At 39.7% G+C, this 21,285-nt stretch overlaps 1 protein-coding gene and 1 long non-coding RNA gene across 3 annotated transcripts in view; one reads left to right on the plus strand and one right to left on the minus strand.

The window, feature by feature from the left end:
• The first annotated feature begins 3 nt into the window (after nucleotides 1-3).
• On the plus strand, nucleotides 4-8,421 carry LOC135409592 (uncharacterized). The gene is made up of 2 exons (XR_010428276.1): nucleotides 4-2,176; nucleotides 4,598-8,421. It is a non-coding gene; the product is annotated as an uncharacterized LOC135409592 (long non-coding RNA).
• Nucleotides 2,724-21,285, minus strand: part of MICU2 (mitochondrial calcium uptake 2) — a 146,140-nt gene continuing 127,578 nt past the window's right edge. For both annotated transcript variants that reach the window (XM_064645334.1, XM_064645333.1), the window contains exons 8-12: nucleotides 19,881-19,978; nucleotides 11,791-11,962; nucleotides 11,399-11,507; nucleotides 8,822-8,979; nucleotides 2,724-8,535 (exon numbers count right to left, since the gene is read on the minus strand). In XM_064645334.1, coding sequence (XP_064501404.1) covers nucleotides 8,431-8,535; nucleotides 8,822-8,979; nucleotides 11,399-11,507; nucleotides 11,791-11,962; nucleotides 19,881-19,978 — 642 coding nt within the window. In that variant the 3' untranslated portion in view covers nucleotides 2,724-8,430. The remainder of the gene's footprint in view (nucleotides 8,536-8,821; nucleotides 8,980-11,398; nucleotides 11,508-11,790; nucleotides 11,963-19,880; nucleotides 19,979-21,285) is intronic.

Below are 21,285 nucleotides of genomic sequence, written 5' to 3' on the forward strand. Positions count from 1 at the left end.
TCTTTCCCGGAGCCGCCGGAACGTCTCACAGGAGTACACAGTCGTTAGGGTTGGAAGGGGCCTTTGGAAATCATCCAGTCGAATCCCACTGCCAAGGCAGGGTCAGCTGGAGCAGGTGACACAGGAGTGGATCCCGGTGGGTTTTGAATGTCTCCAGAGAGGGATACTCCACGCCCTCCCTAAGCAGCCTGTTCCAGTGCTCTACCACTCTTAATGTAAAGAAGTTTTTGCTCATGTTGAGGTGAAACTTTTTGTGTTTTAGTTTATGGCCATTGCTCTTCGTTCTGGGCACCACCAAGAAGAGTCTGGCATCAACCTCTTGGCACCTGCCTTTGAGATATTGATCTGCATTAATGAGATTCCCTCTAAGTCTTTTCTCTAGACTAAACAGGCCCAGCTCCCGTAGTCTCTCCTGATAAGACAGATGCTCCAGCCCCTTAATCATCCGTGTGGTCCTCCGCTGGACCCTCTCCAGCAGCCACTTGTCTTGTTCTGAGGAGCCCAGAACTGGACACAGCACTCCAGACGTGGCCTCACTCGGGCCGAGTAGAGGGACAGGATCACCCTCTTCGACCTGCTCGCCACATTTCCCCGCTCGCCACACTTCGGGCTCCCGCCACCTCCCGCCCTCCCTTCTCACAGGAGGGGTGTTCGCACCGGCCCGGCCGCTTCGGGGCGGGATCCTCCCCAGCCATAAAAGCTGGTCTTAAAGCTTTCTTTCGCTCTTTTCCGCGGTCCTGGCCGGGCGGGCGGGTCGGTGTCGGGCACGAAGGCGAGGGCGAGTCCGCGCAGTCGTGCCTGGGCGCTGCCGGGCTGCTGCCTCTCCCCGCTCACCGAGCACGTACAGGGCTCAGACAGCTTGTCGTGTGCCTTAAAATGATATTTATTTATAAATAACTTACTGCTATTTGTTTTATTGCCTGTTTTCTGAACGGCGTTGAGCGCCTGACAGCCACGGGCACGCCGCGACCTCGGCGGGCACCGCCACCACCAGCGCTGCCTTGGGGGGCTCAGCTTCTCGAGCGCGGGCGTTTCCAACGCCTGAAATCTTTAGCCTCACTCTGGCCTTGCTATCGGTGGGATCCCGGGGTCGGAACGGCTCGTGCCATGACCAAAATCCCCACTTCCCTCCCGGACCAGGGGGTGCACGTGCCGAGACCGCCGCCCCGGCTCCGCCGCCGCTCCCGCGGCGCTCTGGCGCCATCTGGCGGCTGCAGGAGGGGCCGAGCCGGGGCTGCGTTTCCGTAATGACAGAAACTGAAGTGAAACTGAATTAAACAAGGACAACATCAAGGTTGGGAGGTGACAGAGAGGGATTATTTATCCCCAGATAGTCCGTTCCCCCTCCCCCCCCCCCTCCGTTGAGGAGTTATGCTGCACGAGGAGCCCCTTGGCACAGCTGTCAGGAACTAATATCTTCCACTTCTGAAAGCCACCTGGGACATCTCTACAAGGACCTCTTGAGAAGAAAACAGCTCCTTGGATAGAAGCCAAGCAGGATGAAGGAAGCTCTGCTAGAAATCACCAAGGGCCTGTCTGGCTTCAAATGGCTGCAGTGCAGCTTGTGCAAACCCTGCTGCCTCAGATGTGGGGAGGGACAAATGATGACATTTGGAGCAAATTTTGGGAAGCTGAACAGCAACTGAGAATGCCATATGGGAATGGCTGCTCACCACAATCACATTGGATCCCATGACTATCAAATAGCAAAAAAAAAATGTCCCCTGTCCATTTTCACATCACACCTCCATTTCTGGCTGCCCACCTGCTTTAGCCACAGGAAAAAAAATCCATAAGAGAAGTGAAATATTTCCCTTTGCAGCCTCAGCACCAATTAGGGTCTATTGCACAGTCTTCCAGATGTTTATTGGTCCTAGAGCAAGACACTGCAAACACTCCAGTTGTTCAGAATTTCTCTCTTTACTATTTAGACCTTATATTCTACAACAATTTCATCTCCGTTTTGCTTTTGTATTTTTTTCCTCTCAAAGTAGCTCACCTTGAATTCCAAAATCATGCAATCCCCAGGCGGAAGCATCGCAACAGCCTCTTAGATGGACACTGATGCAAAATGATCATTTGTCTCATTCGTAATTCTACTTCTTGTAATATGAGACAAGTCAATTTTTTGGAGGCTTCATGTTTCTGATGTAGACATAAAACCAACTGAGACTGTGTTAAGTATTTGCTCTTCACATTCCAGTAAAGCTCATGTAATCTTGTACACACCAACTGCAAGTCACTAATTGCCCTTGTTTGTGTTACATCAAATTTATAAATCGTGAAGATGCATTTTTGGTCAAACAGCATTTTGAAAAATTTTATTTCAGCCATATTGATTTATTCCTTGCTTTCCTAGTTTACTTTTGTTCAGCGATATTCATGTTTCCTAAATTTTTCCTTCAGTCTAATAGCATTTTGTTTCTTCTACTAGCTTTGTTTCTTTTAAGTTTAGGACCTATCATTTAATTAGTCTCCTTTTCTAAAGATTAGTGGCAACACATCACATTTTGTTATCCTTTCTTTTCAATAGCAAATGTAATCATCTACCCTGTGACTCATCTGCTGTTGCTCTAGGAATTGCCTTCTGTGCATTATTTTAGAGATGTACCCAATGTTTTCAGTAATATTTGCTCATTCCAGTAGTATCAGTTTCAAAGTAGATTAAAACACAGTTAGATGCCAAATAATTAAAAAAAAATCTGTATCCGGAAAATAGAAGAGAATTTTAAAACACTTTATTGGCAAGTGTTAAATTAAACCAATTGGTTTTCTTGGGGGTGATTTAGAGCTACCAGTTGTTCCATAGGGTAATATTAAAACTGACAAATTTCCTCTAAAGCAGTGGACCTGAGACATACAGTGTTGTGGTGCAACACCTCTGTAGTACATCCTTTCTCCAGGAAATTGCTCATTGGATGGTTCTGATTTCAGAATCTACTTCCTTTACGTCCAAATTCACAACAGTTTTAAAACAGCTCCTAAGAGTTTTCACCCTTCACGTAAAATAGCACATCAATTTAACAAAAAGTGGCCAAATGCAAGTACTTGTATCTGGGGGCCATTAAAAACAATGAAGAAAGGTGGCATTCACAAAGTACAGGTTTAGTCCAGTGAGGTTTATCTTCTGTGTGCCCTTTGCAGTCATGGAGAACAGCCAGGCCCTCCAGAGGATGTTTCAGAGCAGAGCAGCTAGCTTGTGTTTGAAATCACATGAGAAGAACCCCCATGGAATATCCCTCCTCCCAGCGTTACAAACCTGTGTGTCTGAAACGTGGCCAACATAATGCCCATCATAACCAGCATTCTGCAAGGTGCCATGTCCATCCTCCCACAGCCCATTGCCTTCCATGTTACTTTCACCACCTGATCAGCATGGAGAGGCAGGTCACGCTTCGAGGCGGGAGAGAATCCTAGAATTGTTTAGGTTGGAAAAGACCTCTAAGATCATCAAGTCCAACCCAGCACCACAATATCCAGCACTAAACCATGTCCCTAAGGTGCCACTGAAAAGACATCTACATGTCTTTTCACTATCTCCAGGGATGGGGACTCAACCACTTCCAGGTTCCCTGGGCAACCTGTTTCAGAGTTTGACAACCCTTTATGTGAAGCAATTTTCCCTAATATCCAACCTAAATTCACATTGGGTACACGGGTGGGGAAAAACATAGCTTTCTGCTTTTCAGGGCATGAGGTGTTCTAAAAACATGCAGGTGGGCACACTGTTGAGCAGGCTCCAGGGGAATGCTGGCATGCAGGAGCAGCAGCTTGGCTCCCGAGGACAGTGAGCAGAGCTCTGTGCTAGGGTACTCCAGTTAATGAACTGAAAACATTGTTAACTAAGCCAATACCACCAGCCCAATGGAAAATCTGCCTTCGCATATGTTGCGCAATTTTTTTAATTATTGAACCAACTAGGAATTGTTTAATCAACAAAGCCAACAGGAAACCTTCAAAAAGCAGGAGAGTGAAGAGACACGCACACGTTTGCTGATTAGTTTTGTGCATGGTCAAGCCTCTCAGGTTTCCTGTCCTGCAAAGGGCCTTCCACTTCTTCTTGGGTGACATCTTCAGTTTCTGTAGGAGTTTCTGGTGGCCTAATAGTGTGTGTCTACATCCACCACATTTATCTTCATGCTTCCCTTGTGACCAGGTCCACTACAGGAGCTGTTGTTTTGTCATCTCGGATTTCACAAATGTTGACCACAGCATCATTTGGACATGTGTTTTCTGTTTAGAATGACTTAAGATTTTTTTTCTGCATTGGAGAAGTTTCCTGACCCAGTCGTGACTGTTTTATACGAAACATTAAAACTGAAGGCATGAGACATGCTTGCACCCTCCTGTGGGAACTCTTGCATGAGAAGAAAACCGTATTTTTACATTTTGATGTACATTTATTAATCCATTTCTATGTTTTAGTCAAAGTATGGTCAATATACCTGAAATTTATAATACTTCCTCTAAGTAACAGGGTTGTTACCATTCTAGTCCTTTATTGGACAATGATCCTTTTTCATTATACACACTGGACATGAAACCACAATCCATGGCCTAGCTTTGTTTATCTCACTGTCTTGTCTCTGCTTTGTAGGTAACTGAAGCGTAACCTGTAAACTTTTCAGAGCCAAGACATGGTCTGGTATCTACACCCAAAACTCCATGAGCTCTGAGACACCTGGAAGTCCAGACGCAGAATATTTATAATCCCTAAAATGATAAAGACCTTACATATTCTCCACCAAAAGCCTGAAATTAAGAATGAACATATTGTTCGTCCTTTGGATAACATTTGGATAACTGACAAGGTAACAGATCCTGATAATACCTGAGTTCAGATCAGGGTGTTTCCAGGCATGATCAGTGGTGACCCATCTGAACTCTGCAACACGACAATACACCAAAGGAGATGGAGTAATTGAGAGATTTGCTTTTGATGTATAACACTGTGATAAAGCTTTTCTTTTTCAGTTCTGTGCAGAATATGTACTCCTAATTGTTGCATATTTTGTTAAAACCTGCCAACTTGGTTTGAATCCAGAGGGAATTTTGCTTTTAGAAAGAGGCTTGTACAAATGAAGTCACCAGAATTAATTTCTAGAAACAACCAATAAGTTTCTGTTAGTTCTAGTATATCACACTGCAATTTTGCCTTTGCTTCCTTTGGAAATGAAGAATAAATGGTTCTTAAACAAGTATCTTCAAACAAACTGAAACATATAAAGTATTGTTATGGGGATACAACAACTAAAATTCTATAAATGAGTTATATGCTGTGAATGACTGCAGTCGTCCTTGTGTCTCCTTCTGAAATACATTAAATCAATTTTTGAGACTTCTGCAATGTGCAATGTATTAATTTTTATTCCACATGTGGTAAATTTTTTAGAAAAATCCATTTTATTTAGTTTTTCTATATATTTCTGTTCAGAGGATGAGTTTCTAATTTTAAAAGAGCCATAGTTGATATATTTAGTAGATTGGCAGCTGGCATAAACTTTTAACAAAATTGTGTTGAGTAATGGTGACACTCAGGTTGCAAATACCATACAGTGACTAAAAGGAACTAAAACACTGAACACTAAAACTATGATGCATTCTTTAAAAGACAATGTTTATCTAAACACTTACACAAACAGCTCTTTCAAATTGAAGATATTAAAAATGAGAAATTCCTTTAAGACTGTTTTATAAAGCATTTTAGTTAAGACAAATAACAATAAACTATAAATTAAACACAGGCTTCTTCAAACCTGATGGACAAGTCCTCCCTGGCCTTCAAAGAAGTTCCTTCCTGGATGCACTTTCTGGGTAACTTCTGAAAATGATTCATAACTTTTTTAATTCCTAATCAATCTTTTAATTTCTTTTTTTTTTTACTACAGACATGAAATTAATTTAAAAAAACAAGCATATCTCTTTTCTTTTTCCTCTGAACTTTACACCAAAGCTTTTGCTAAAAAATAAAACTTGAAATCCCATTTTTAGTAACTGCTGAAAGCAGATACTGCTCATTGCACAAACCTAGATACAAACGAGCACTGAGGAATTAAACTTCTAGATACACTAAAGCTAAATGAGTTGATTTTTCCAAAAGAAAACCAAACAGCTTGTAAGCAGCAAGTAATTAGTAAACGAAGGAAACCACAAAAGGAATAACAAACATCATAAACCTATTAACTTCACACAGACTAAAATATTAAAGAATAATCTCCATTCCAAAGTAATAACGATTTGCCAAAATATTAACAGCAACAAATAAAAGGCAGCCTTGCATTAAAGTCCGAGCTGGCACAAAGCACACTTTGGGTGAACACACACACACACTGCTGTGAAGTTCTTTCTCAATTATGTCATATTTTTGATTATTTGGTGATGCACAGCTGGCTGTGGTGCTGTGGTGCCAGTGCCCCTGCCCCACCTTTGCTCCCATTAGCTACCTCTTAGTCTTAGCTCCCATCACCAGCAGCAACAAGCAACTTCCAAACACACAAGGTAAACCAGCCATCTGATATCTTGCTGCCCACAGAGCACTGCATGAGTTCAGTTTGAGAGGAGGAGGCTGATGCGTAGCAGTAGCATTTGGATTGTTTCCAAATTGTTTACTTGATTTGGATTGTTTCCTGGGGGAAAAGAGATCCTTGGTCGTTACTGGTGCCTGATCGTCTAGCCAGTCTCAGTATTCCCCCACAGGTGTGCTCTTGTTCTCGGTCCATGTCCAAAGATGACAGGAATACAACCGTTTTCCCTTTAACACTATTTAAATTAAAGCTCCAAGCTGAGCCCATGGACGGAAGAGGTGCTTTGCTGGCTTGCTCTGTTCCTTAGGAAACCACCACACCAAGGCTCAGGCAGTAGGGCTTCTCCTCAGCACAAAGCTGCCTGACAGCTACCAACACACCAAACACATTCTCTGTAATCTCAGTACACCTTAGGTGGGACCTTTATGGCTTCCCAGTGCATCCTCTCCTGTCCCTCCTCTGAGTGAAAGCTGCTCTGATGTCTTATCTATCATGGAAGTTTCCCCTCTTTTCAAGACTCACCCCACCAAAACCCAAAGAAATGACAACAAACCACCTCCTGTTGAGCTTATTTACAACTTTAAGAACAACATATGCAAAAAAGGAATGGATACTTCCTCACTGACTGGTGAGATTTCTTGGTTGTTTTTCTTGAGACATTTCCCTAGTCTACTTTTTGAGTCTATTATCTCTGTTATCACAAACCTGTCTTGAAGGGTTAAGCTCTCATCCCAGCCAAGACAAGTCAGACAACTGAGAGGGGGAAAGAGGAAGAACCTTTGTAGATAAGTCTATCTCCTATACACAGTAGCCAACCAGGAAGAGTGATTTGGACCTGGGACTATCGGCCCCTGAGATTGTAGAAAAAACAAAACACGTAACATGCACACCTGTGCACATTACATTATAGCTAAAAAATGTTCATCTGTAATTGTTAAATGTTAGTTTTGATTTGTTCCTTGTTTTACTGTTTAAGATCTTGGGTCTAACTTTGCATTTGGAGTAATAAACACTTGTATTTACTTTTTCATTGGACTCATTATCCCAACACTTGTTTATTATAACCTTGAATTCCCAAGATACTGCAGCATTCTCTGTCACCACCTTTAGTAAGATAAAGCAACTATTTGTTACACATTCTTCTTCCACAATATAATTAGAGCAAAATAGTTATGAGTCAAATTGTAGCTACCACTGTTTGTGACAGAATGAGGATTTCTGCTCGTCATTTATAGTATTTGTTGAAGAGGCCTGAGAGAGTCGATGCACATTCATCGATCAACATGCAACTTTTAAAGCCTGCATCAACAGTCTTGTATTTCCAGTTTAATCATCATGATTAATCATCATGAAGGTAGACAAACCAGACATCCACACAGGATCTGGTGGAATCAGGCACCAGGAACCTGCACATGAGCAGATCAACAATAATGAGAGAATGAACCATGTGAAGTTTGCTTTTTGATACAGGATAACTTGAATTCAAATGTATTGTGCTAGTGATTTTGCCTTTTGGACCTCTGCCCTTGCCAGAGAAGAACTGCTAGTGGCTAACTGAGATGACGTCCACTCCTTCAACAGGAGATGATACTGCTGGGGGCCTGGGGCCACTATCAAATCCTGTGTCTTCTGTGCTCTACAGTGCAGGGTCAGACTCCACAGAGCAGTAAATGACATTATTCCCTAGAACAGGAGTGCTTCTGTATGGAGGTCAAAAGTGATAATATTTCTGTAAACCAAACTGATTGCACTGGAACTGGATGATAAAATTATTGCTTTAGAGTCTGGGTTAATTAAACTTTAACTATGGTTAAAAAAAGAGTATTTTTGATTCAGTTATTAAGTAAACAGGACAGACAAACTCCCCTAAATAACAACACTTATAACAAAAGAACAATGGACTGCTTTAAAAAGGACTTTTCCCAGTTTGCTTCCACAGCTCTTTGGCGCCTTTAATGCTTTCTCTTTTCACACACTTCCAGTAACCTTGAATGCCTTGCTGCTGCGGTACCTGTTAATAAAGTTAAAGTGTGTTTAGCATTTACACAAAAAAGACTCCCATTCCCAGATTATGTAAATACAATATGTAATGCTGTGCTGCTCCTTTCGTAGTTCATATGTGTAATAACAAGTTCTTGGTGGCAGCACTCTACCTAGACTCATATGCAGTAAGGAATATCCAGTTTAAAATATATTTTTTTTCTATTCATTAACTCTACTTCTGTTTCTATAAGCATTTACAAGATAGTTGTAGTAATTGTCTGTGGTATTTAAAAACAATTATGTCAGCTTGTTACCCTCAAACCTCGATGAATTCGGTTCCTCAGGACTCCAAGAAACTCGCTGTGGCTGAGGCAGTCATCTCCATCTAGATCAAAAATCTTGAAGATGGTATCCAGAACATTATCTGAGAGTTCCTGTCCCGTTGCCACCTTCACTGCTCTCTTGAACTCAGCTAGTAAAGACATAATATTACATCATAGGTGACTGTGAACTTGTAAAGAAAATGGAAAGCACATAAATAGCAGGATTCTGTACAATTTACAATGTCTCATGGGTATCCTAAGTGGACAATTTGGGATGTGTGAACTACTAAACCATTAGGAGGTCTCAGTTCATGCGTTCTTGAGCTTGCTTCATCTTTTGTAATACTACCTTTATTAATCTTATGACAAATTTTTGAAATGGACTACTTCTCAAATGACAGTAGGAGCGATAATTTTTTCTAGAGATAGCTGCATGCTAAAAACTTACATACTTTTGGCTGCTACCTGCGCATTGGGATGATAAGTGTTTGCCTTGCTATGCTCTCATTAAAAACCTACCATTTTATCTCAAACCAGTTTCATGCCAATTCATTCTGCAAGAAAACCCTTCTCCTCAGAGAACAGTATTTTATGGTATGCTCCACCTCAACCAAAAATCTCCTCAGCAACTCTGTGGAAACACAGACCACCATGTCTTACGTGCTTCTTACAGCACATGGCTTTATGTACCTGCAGCTCTGGTTTTTAAAGAAGTAGGTTACCTTCTCTTAAATGACAGTTGAAGAGTTTATCGGGATTTGTGGCAGAAAAAGCCGTCACACCTCTCTGAAGATCTACTTCTGTCTTCAGCTTTCTTGCCTTTTCTCTACACTGCCATGTGCCCTACAGATATAACCTACTATCCCCACTTTTGGTATACAGAATTTGGAGTTTTGACTCAAGGAAGATGAGGAAATGTGGGGTTGCTGTAAAACAGCAGATTGTAAGACTGAAATGATTGTTGTTTATTATAGTAAGCACAATCCCAACATATGAATTGGCTGCATTTTTGAAGGCATCATGGAAGTGTGAATTTCAAGAAGGGACTGGAGATTATTAAAGTATAGCAGTATTGTAGATTATTAGAGCAAGTTGTCCCATGAAGTCATAAATATAGTATTAACATGGTTCTGCTTTCAGAAACAAGTGCTTTTTATAGATAGTGCTATAAATATGTTTAGTTCTGAAGCTTACTAAAGGAAGTAGCATTCCTGACTTAGCTCTAATCTTTGTCTCTTTCAACAATTCCTAATGTAATAAATGTAGAATTCAAATGTAATAAATGTAGAATTTACAGTTGGTTTAAATAAAATTTAATTGAAAATCCTTTTGCAAGAGGATATACACAATTTGAAAAGGACATGACATATTGGATGATTATAGCAGTCTTAATTTTGTCTTTCAAAAGATGTTAACTGTTTCATTTCTTGATGCTAAATTTAAATCCAGACATAGCAATGTACTTTTTTTGAATATAACAAAAAATGAAAAAAGGAGAAAGATCTCCTACAACAGTGGAGCATAATAATCTTCAAACCAAGAAGGGCCACCTTAACAGGGAGAAAAGATGAGTTGTGAACTTAGAAGGAAAAGAAGTCTAGAATAAAAAAGAAGGACTAAAAGACTGTCTTATTTTTAGATCAATATTAATATGTGTGTGAATACACACAAGTACACATATGCAAACAGCAAGACAAAGAAGTTAGTGAGTTTCAGGAAAGGATTAGACATGTAGACATGGAACATCTGTGAGTTACCTCAGCAGCTGACTGCTTTTGATCACAGTGTGGTTCAGTGCATAAACAGAGTCACAACTGCCTCTTGGTTAGGAATGAGTTTTTACAGGGAAAAATTACCAGAGTTAACACCAGCTGATGGCCTCATTATCCTTTGGCACTTAAAAATGGGATACTTAACAGAGAAGTGAGTTAAACTCTTGCATCTCACTGATGAATATAATTTCACCATTAATTCATCCTCTTTCCACTCTTCATATGCCTTGTGCAAATAAAATCTGTCTCCCCCCACAGAAGAAAAATGTTGTTAAACCAGACTGAGGAAGGCCATGAATTCAGCTGGGAACAGAAGCACATGATGGGAGAAGCTGAGGGAGCTGGGAAGACCAGAAGTGTAAGGGGGGAATCTTGCTCCAGCCTTCAACTGCCTAAAATGGGTTATAGAGTAGATAGTGCCCCATTTTCTCAAAGGTGTGCAGAGGTAAGACACAATCATTGTAAGCTGCAGCAAGGGTTTGACACAGAAGAGGAAAATCTCCACGATGAGACTGGTTAAGCACTAGAACAGCCACCCAGACAGGCCGCAGAAATGAAACTCTTCCTGAAGGCTGGACTAACTAGTGATGAAAGTCAGAAGTTGTAAATCCCCCCGTTTTGGCCTTTTTTAGTTCGAATTCCATCCAAACACCTCTCTCTCAAGAATATGTAATTCTCTTGCTGCCCTCTCATATCTCTCTCATATTTTTCACATAAGCCCACCAACTATGAATTCCATAACAAAACCACATTTTTTCTTTTAAAAAAACCCAAACCAAAGGAGTACAGCACTTACCCCGTTTCACAGGACGATTGGCTACAGTAAACATCTGCATGGCAATGGAAAAGTCTTCCAGGTTATTTGTAAACTTGCAGAAAGTCTTGAATTCTTCCAAGCTGATATTCTAGAGTATCACAGAATTCAGGTGATATATAATGAATAATACATTCAAATCCCAATAATTCTATTTCATTAAATCAGGTGGGAGTTAGTGTTTAGGTGCGATTGCCTACTCATAGTCAGTACTTGCATTTCTCAGCTGGCAAATTATCAGTTCCTATTTGCATAAAATTCAAGGGCTGCAATAACTCTTTTGGTAACTAGTTACCTTATTAGATACTCATATTCAAATGTAAACATGTACATACAAACAAGGAAGCAAAGCAAAGCAAGCTTTGGGTACCAACCTCTCCTGCCTCGATTCTGTCTTTCACATTCTGCCAGTAGATTTCATTGTTTTCCTCATCAGTGAAGTACAGCAACCATGCTGCAAAGTCTTCTTTTCTCATGACGCTCAAACCCTTTGAAAACTTTATGAATTCCATTTCCTGGACTTCTGTTTGCAGATTTTCCATGAACCTAAGCGTAAACAGATATTATCCAGCAGTTGATATCCACATCACTGTATCACTGAATGCAGTAGACAGTAACTTTGAACTAGAGACGCACCAATATCGTTGTTTTAAACATCACCACTTTGATTTTACCGGCGCGTGTGGATTAATTCCCAGGGCTGCATTTCCACAGCGGCACCAGCAGGGCACGCTCTCGGCCCGCACAGGTGGCTGCTGCCAGGGGAACCTGCCGATATAACACCGGCCATCTAGTTTTTACTAATGTTTAAAAACGCGTTGATAAGGAGATAAAATAATTGGTAAGGCAGCAGCATAATGAATGGATGAAAAGAGACATGGTAACTAAAGGCCTGACACATTATTTATGAGATTTCATATTAATAGGAGAGGAATGACAAGGTTGGAAGGTACCTAGAAAGACGAGGCCCTAGTAACCACAAAGGCGAAAGAAAAGAGGAAACTTGAAATCATCACTGCAGGAGAAGATGACTGAAAGCCTCGAAGATTATAACTGCATACAGAGGTTTGGCAAATTAGGTTTGCACTCACTAGAGGATGGATTAGAGAGGATTATAATTCACATGTACAGAGTTCAGAAGAGCACAGAAGATGACGTTGCAGGAAGGTAAGAAGAGAACTGGCTGAAAAAGGAAAGGGTGAACATCAAGGTTTTTAGGAGACACCCATTCATTTAGGAAGAAAAGAAAAAGTATCGCAAGAAGCAAGTAACAACCTGCAGATACAGAACTGGAACTGTAAGGAGAGTCGGAGCTTTGAGTTTCCCCAGTTTGGTTTGCATGGCCATTAGTTATTCTCATTAATTCCCATTAATTTATTTTGGCTAATATTAATTTTGAAAAAGTAAAAGACAATACTGTGTGATCCATTTGATAACTTCCACGTCAGAAATGAGGCAACCAAAAAAACAAGTGATGGTTTTTAAATAAAGGCTAAAAGTAGTGGTGCCTGCCAGAATACTTTTAGTATTTTGAAAGAACCCTGCTTTATTGAGTTGCAGAAATTACTGACAGGAGGTAATGAAATACTCCTATATTGGGACGAAGAAATTATTTGGAGAAGAGGACAGTTAAGCATCTAGGTAGCCAATATCAGCAGAGGCTCATTTGCTCATCAGTTTGCAGGGCCTCACTGGGTTTGAATTCTTTCCCTTGAAATTATGGCATTTTAGTTCACACAGCTATCTTTAGTTCTTTAATGAGATCACTTGGACAATTAGTAGCTCGAAGCTCTGTGAAGTCTATAAGGGCTTAGCTGAAGACTGCTGTTGTGGCATAAGCTCTCTCTTGTATTTTTTCTTCTAATAGGTAGAGCTGCACATGCAAACGAAGGGCAAACAAATGCTTCACAGCTCAGGACATGCAGGTAAATGAAAGCCTTATAGTGGAGATGATTTTAAGTTTCAGGCTAGAGTTCAATTAGATTAATACTGAGGAGGGGTACAATATGCTCTCACATTTTATATGTGCATTTTTCAGGTCTAGTAAAGGAGATTACAAGGCTCTAACGGTATAGTCAAACACTAAGGTATACTCCTCCAGAGTCAACTTTAAGACCTGACACACTTTCAACTCCCCCAACTCTCACAAGGAGATGAAACACCAGAGGACCAGTTAGTGCCACTAGTGTGACCGGGCAGCCCCTTGTCTTGCAGACCAGCAAGAGCTGACTCACACAGCTTGCACTCTTCCCTTTTCAAACCCAGCTGCTCTCTTTGTAACTCATGAGAACACCGTCTCTGGCCAGCACTGCAGTCAGCATGTGTCGGGGAGACCAGCCTGGCTGCATGGGTTGGCACAAGTGGCCCTGCTGCACCCACAGCTTGCAACTGTCCCCCCAGGTCCTGGGAAGGGAGGCTGAGGTGCAGGGGGAGAGAACAGCATGGACCTGGCATGTGGACCAGGCATGGAGTCAGTCCAGCAGACACTGACTAGGGCCACTTGGCCGCATTTTGAGAGTGGCCATCACAGGTAAGGAACAGGTGGTATCTGGGATGTGTGGCTTGTACTTAGCTGGAAGTCACTGTACTGAACAGTATCTTTGACCGTAGTTTCTAAGCCACGTAATGCCTGGTTTGGAGGAAGAGAACTGCTGAAAATGAGGTCACTTACAGAAATATGCCTAAAATTTGGATACAGGGAAACAAGACACTATGTTGTCTTGGCTTTTAATCTGTGAAAGGTTAGATATATTTTGCAACAGACTTAAGGTCTTGAGTCTTGAGCTATTTATCTTGGGGAGCTAACTCTCAGTCATTTGCTTTACCAGTCAGTAGCCATAGGTGATTACACAGAAACATATTCTTCCACCTTTTCTGAATATTGCATTTCCTTAAGTAGAAAAGCCTTGGCGACCTGCCCTCTAGCCAGACCCAATAAAGGCAGGAAAGCTGAAAGATCAATCACTTCTACAAGATAAGGAAGTAGCAGGTGGCCCACCAAGCTGCACACATTAGCCAGCTGAAAGGGGCAGCAAAGCCAGAGCAGAAAGTGAAGGTTTTGGCTATGGGATTTTTGATGTGCTCTTGGTTCTTCACCCTCTTCTAACTGAAGTTCATTTCAACCTGTAGGCTTGCTCCTGGCAAGCTAGAGTGGGAAGATTTGCTGCTGTATCAAATGCTACTCGGAGTAGCAGCTGAAATGTGCAATTTTAAGTTTATGTGATAGTTTCCCATATTAAAAAAATTAAAATACTGTGAATCATCGCATCAGCATTCTAGGTCATTCTTATTCCCAGATGTGAGAGTTAAAAATCCTAATGAGTTTTTTTTCAAGTGAAAGTTATTATAAGTTATTAAAAATAACTTTCTGGTTAGGAAGTAAAACTCGATACATAAATGTCAAGACACCACTAGGGATACTTGCTTTTGTTATCTTCTGGATCACAGTGCTGCTATGAGTTTCAGCTGGAAAATGCTCAAAAATTTATCCAGATATTAGGAAAAAACCCCATAGGAATGAAATTCCTGCTCTCCCAAAGTCAGTGGGAACTTGACTGGGAACTTTGAAGGGAGTCAGAATTCAACTACAGGAACAGGATTCTGATTGTAGATCTGCTCTACAATTAAAAAATAATTACACTGGGAATACTCTTATGTTGGTTGAAAATAAAAGCAAACCCTCAGTTTCCAAATAAAAAGGAAAGGCAAACCATAAATTTATAAGATGGGGAAAAGGCTGAGAACAGACAGTACTTTCTTTAAGATAACCCATTTTATGCACACTCTCTCAAACACCCACATTGAAGGCCAATGGCCAAATTCCTTATCATGCTACAACAGCATCCAAAAACCTTATCAGGACTTATCCCTCATTTTGTAATGTGCTCTACTATAGAAAGAGGGAGTCTCTCAAGACTTTTTGGCAACGCAGCTTTAATGGTGTTAAAGCACTACAAATAGAAGTGAAAATGTAATAAAAGCAGGGAGACCCCAGGAATGCAGCTATTCCCCCTCCAGCCAGAGAAGTGCTAGCATTGTATTCTTTACGGAACACAAAATAGTAGAATGACACACTAAGGGAAATGTTTCCACCTCTTGACCTGAACTGTCTATGCAGAGCTTTAACACTCTAGTACAGATCTGACCAGTTCTTGTTGCACTGATTTGTAGGAAGGAAACTTAACAACGAAGACAGCGGTGGATATACCACCCCAGCATTTATACTCTGCTCTGGGCTCCTCTTTAGACACTGAAGTCCTTTTGAAGAATTGGTAACCCTCTCTGCACTAAAAGACTGTTGCAAACCAGCTGCGAGTTGCCTTTTTGCAATCTGACTTTCAAACCTCAATATAGAAAATATCATAAAGGCTTGACATTAACCTTTAGAGAACATTTAGATGTATGCTTGTAAATTCAGTTCTGGAAGCGTTAAGATAGTTAATCAATCTCATAATTTTCAGAATTACAGATAAACCCCTCTTGGATTTACTATCCTAAGTATTTCTAAACCAAACCAAACCCCTCACTTTCATTTATAACCATTGCGTGGAAACTAATCAAGCTATTCTTTTGCTAAGTATATAGGAAAGGAAGAAATAGACGTCTCAATCTCTTTACTAAGTATTTGGGAAATATTCAGATTGAGTTATGATAGGAATATCACAAAGCCAGATTTTGTTGCTGTCTCCACCTCCTCACTGCCCGATCTTGGTTGCACTAGATGTAATCTTTAAGTGCATTAGGGCTCTGTCTATATATGCACACTCATAGATAGAAATGTAGGTACAGAGACAAGTAAGGAAGCAATCATACTCTTATTTCTGCAAAGCAATTCCAAATCCCCAGATGAAAAACACTGAAAATGTACAAGCTACAATCACAGCTAAAGCACTGCCAGCTGATGATGCTACCTGAAACAGATCCTGCATCTACGCATTGGCACACACACAGAACAGCCCCCCAAAAATGTCAGCACTAGCAGTGGGGTTCAGCCTGGATCATTCTGCTTTCTCAAATGAAAGGTTTCAAATGAAATGTACCAAGGAATTCAAAATACTGAAGGAAAGAAACAGGGTAGGTAGGGAAAAGGCATGATTTGTGTGCATAGTTATACAATTTTTGACCTTCAAGCTAAAGCAGAAATAAAAAAGGGACCACGACTAAACAATATTTCTGGTGCAAAATTCTATTAACCAATGAAAAGTTTGGAAGCAACAAATCAGGTAAGAAAATGCCATAAACTGGATTTGAAATGTTAATTTTCCTTATATGATTAAAAGATGCCCATTATTTAACTATACCAGGAAGTACTTTTTTGTAAGACATCCCAGGAAAAAACACAACTATCAGAGAGTTTTTTGAATATCCTTTCCACACTTTCTGCACTATTTTTTACCTTCAAGAAGACTGTGAGAGATTTAAGCTTGCTTCGGGACAGATTACAGAAAAAAATCACAGCAGTTGTAAACTGTTTAGGGAGTGAAATAGTGTCTCCTCTTTTATTTGGGATTAAACATATTTAAATAAGATCAGTAAAGGACTTTTTTTCAGGGGAAAAATAGTGTCTGTCAGGAAGAAATATTTGCTATATCTAGAATACTAAATAGTTTTCTACTCAGAATAAAAAATAGTACATACAATATAGCTGAAAATTAAAGCACAATTGAAAATTTTTTTTTGTAAGGAAAAGACCAAAAATTATTTCTGTATCAAAAACCGGGGAGAAATCCATACAAAAGAATAAAAAGCCTGGAAATCTGGGGAACTTTGGCTTCATGTTTGAAATCTGACATTCTCTAAGACAGGTCCTGGTATTAGAAGATGACATTATTGCTGAGGTGTAAAACTGAGTGGTGGTAATCTGAAACAGAAACTTGTTCAGATCTTCTGAGAATAAAGTTTCACCTGATTAAAACCTCTTGTATTAAATCTACCTTTCTTTGTTACATGATTTTAGGCTTGCTGCAAATTCCTCTATATTTTCTTAAACTGATACAGGAGAATAAAGATACAGGATAAAGTACATCCTGGATTGCTTCCACTGCTTCTAAGCAGTTTCAACTGCAGAACAATATGGGTATCCCACCAATGCTGCTCAGCAGAGAATGAAGAGGAGCATCTTTGGTTGCTGTTTTGACTATGTTCTGGAGAGTCATGAAAAAAAGCTTTACTAGTGTCACAAAATAACTATAACAAGATTGTTTCTTTACTTCCACGCTCTCAGCAGCCCAAGAAAGGTTGAAAAGTGATCTGATATTCTATTTCATGGTCTGATTCTTTACACTTGGTATAAAAAACTCCTGTGTGTATCAAAAACATATGATATCCCAAGAACCACACAGCAGCTGGAGATAGATGATTAAGCCATTTTCCCTCCCTACACTCAGTGTGCCTCCTGTGCTCAGGGCAGTAGGAAGGGAGGCACAAGAGCTGGCTTATATCAGTCTCACCTTGCCTGAAGAGATGTAGACAGTTTCCATTTTCTTTGTGCCATTTGAATGCAAAGAAAGGAGAACAGGACAAATTAATTGCCTTGGTATATTGACTGTGGCTGTCTGACAGTTTTTAAATGTTTGGACTGTGGGCTAAAAGGGTTGGACAACACTGGTGTACATGTAGATACAGATGGCTGCACACTTACAAAAGGATTTTTTAATGCCAGCCAAACTGAAAAGGAGGAAGCGTGAGGAAAATATATGTAAGTAATGAGATGAGAACACTAGTCTCAGCTTTCAGAATTGCCATGTAAGTATGGTAAAATTTCACAATGAGAGCATTCCTGATTTTTTTTTTTAAAGTTTCAAGGACTCTGCAGCACAGCAATATCTGTGTATTTACCTAATGTGACAAGTTTTAGTGTGTCCTAATCAAACCTAATCACCTCTACTTTCTACTAGGTACTACACTGATCAATGGAAAAGCTTTCTAGGCAAGAACTTGGAAAATGATAAAAGCATTTACCATCATTATTTTCTGCTTTTGACAATGATCTATGTCTGTACAGCTCATCAGTCATCTCTTGTAAAAACAGCGTGGCACTTTGATCAAACAGCCAACAATAGCTTCTCGCATAAGGTAAAGTGTTATGAGAGGCCATCAGATAGAAATCACATTTTCCCTGAACAATAGGAAGCCAGAAATGATGTGCTTGATTTACTTGCAAATAAAATAATGTGAAAGGTGATATCTTCACAGAGGTTAAAAAGACAGCGATCCTTTTATTCACCTTTCTTCGTGTTAAACAAACTTCACTGTCATGTTGCAACTGAGATGGAGTGTCCAAGCAGTGATAAAGAGGCACATTCCAGCTCTACGAAACATAACTGCCACTGTTGAAAAATTACCTGCATTAAACCTTACACTTATCCCACAAATTTTAAGAGCAAGATGTGGGAGTTTGATTTTGATTACAGGCCTCTATCTGTGTGGCGGGCAAAGGTCTTTAACCTATGCATTCTGAATGTACTAGGTACATAGTTTCATCAATGTCATGCCTCATTGGGTCAATGTAGGATTTTATCTAAAACCTGAGGCTTTTCAGTTTACACTGTATATGCAAACACAACCTTTTACTGGTGCTCTCTGCCTTTTGTTTCATTGAGAGGATCTATGGTATTTATAGGAAAGGGAGCTGGAGACATCTTAAACTTATTTTACTCACTTAGATTCCTATTGAGCTGAGGTCTTCAAAAGAGAAAGACTGTTTATTTGAAGACTGGTATGTACCAGAGCCACTGGAGCCGAACACTTTTTAGTCTACTGAGTGCAACAATGCTCATTTTTAAGAGGGCTGACACACATTCTCCATTTCTGAATATAAACTGAAGTAAACCACATTATTCTACTTTACTTTTGCAGTCTGTAAAGGACTGATTATTTTTGTAGAAAAGGTAATACTGATGTAGATAATCTTCTCTTGATGTCATGCTAGGAGACGTGTGTCAAGATTCAAACAGGTATCTGCATAGTCCCATTGCAAAAGTATTTCAAAGGGTGAAGGAAAAGGCACAGGTAAAGCTTCAACAGCAGCTGGAATTTGAAGCAAGTGGATAAATTGCCTACAGCTTACCATGATAGCTGTAATAGGGAAGGGGGTATCTCAGCTCAGAAAATATTTTTTATTTGATTAGAAGTCACTTTTTTAGTGATTTGGTTAAGAAAAATACTCATGAATCACATTGTTTTCAGGTATGTCACCATAGAACTGCCAAGAATGGGAGTCTCGACCCTCACAGCCTCCAGGCCCATTGCTGCTCTGGAGTTATGGTGCTCAACTCCTGTAGACAGCAGACTCTAGGAGCTAAATGGGAAATGCAACCATGCAAAATCATGAATAATCTCTACTTTGTTGCTTAATTTTCTGAATCAGCTCAGTGTAAGATCAGATTAATGCCAGTGTTGGTACAAAGCAGAGGGGATAGGAACAAGGTTTGTTCCTGTTAGGCTCGTCCAGCTGAAAAAATACCTGAAAAACTCAGAATAGCGAAGTTTTTGCTTTCCTTCCTTTCCAAAGAAGTGTACCAGCAGCATAGTTGTAACACCACAGTCTTCCAGTTCTGTTTCCTATAAAAGAAAACACCAGTATGATTGTTATGCACTGCATGATTAATATATACTCACCACAAATTTAGAAATATTTATTTGAACCAGAATTTCACAAGAGATACTTGCAATTTAATTACTGTTCCCAAAGCTATCACACAAGATCTCAGAGCTGAACACCACTTCCACATCAACTGCTAACAGTGTATTATAAGTTCTGTTTCTAAATATTCTTTATGAAAGATAAGGACAAATTACAACCACTGTCAATGTATTTTATTATTAAAATGGAGAAGGTTGCAAGTTAAATCTTTAAAAATCTTTATTCTTAGGTGAATAGAAGATTAATATCTGTAAAAAAATTTTAGTTATATATTTCTAATATGTTACAGCCATTTAAAAAGATACACAATAGTCTTATAAACGAATCTAGGAAAATACAAACATTGATAATGCTGTATTATAATATGGCCTTACAAAATTTTCAATGTTAGAGATTTTTCTATGTATTTTTAAAACCCAAAGAAGAAATTTTTGCAGAGAAGGGGTGCACATTGTTTCAACTCAACAGCATCTTTAACAAGCCTAAACCCACACATAATTCTTCTTTCAGCACTAGCATACTGGCATTTCTTTGAACACAACAAAACACTAAGCAACACGAGAGATTTTTTTTTGTAAGTCCATAGGGATTTCAGCAAACTATTCTTATGACATCTAAATAGTCTCTGTGTCTTTTATCTGCTTGAAGAGGTAAGATGAAAGACAAGAGTCTATTCATAAGATTTAATACTAATGGTTATTTAGCTTTCAGCGTCATCAATAACAAGTCCCATTAGTCCACTGTGTTTCATGCTTACTGCATATGTGACACAGTTATTTCATAGTTAAAGCATTCCTCATTTCTACTGCAAGCTACAATTCACCAAATGCCAGTGACATGAGTTATGTATGAGTGAACCCAGGAAAAAAACTCTTCAAGCCACATGCAAACTTTTATAATTTAATTGCAGGCAAAGAATATTTAAATACCTGCAAGATCCATCCTTCTGAAGTTTAAACACTTCAAATTACTGTGAAGACTGATGCATAAACATTGGCATATGCTTTTTTGAAAGTCAAAAGTCAAACATTCGTGTATGCTTATTTGAAATTCAAACCCAAACTATTTATATCAAAATGCAAAGTTTTCTAAGAAGAAAGAGAGAAGAATCCACATATCCCTCAGTGCAGTCAGATTCTAATGTGCGTTCTGCTTACATGTTTAAAGGAGACTTAAAAAATGCAAGAAATAAATTTGCTGATGTAATTTTAAAAACTGAATTCAT

Source organism: Pseudopipra pipra, chromosome 2 (assembly GCF_036250125.1).
Source record: "Pseudopipra pipra isolate bDixPip1 chromosome 2, bDixPip1.hap1, whole genome shotgun sequence".
In the NCBI taxonomy this organism is placed as follows: Eukaryota; Metazoa; Chordata; class Aves; order Passeriformes; family Pipridae; genus Pseudopipra; species Pseudopipra pipra.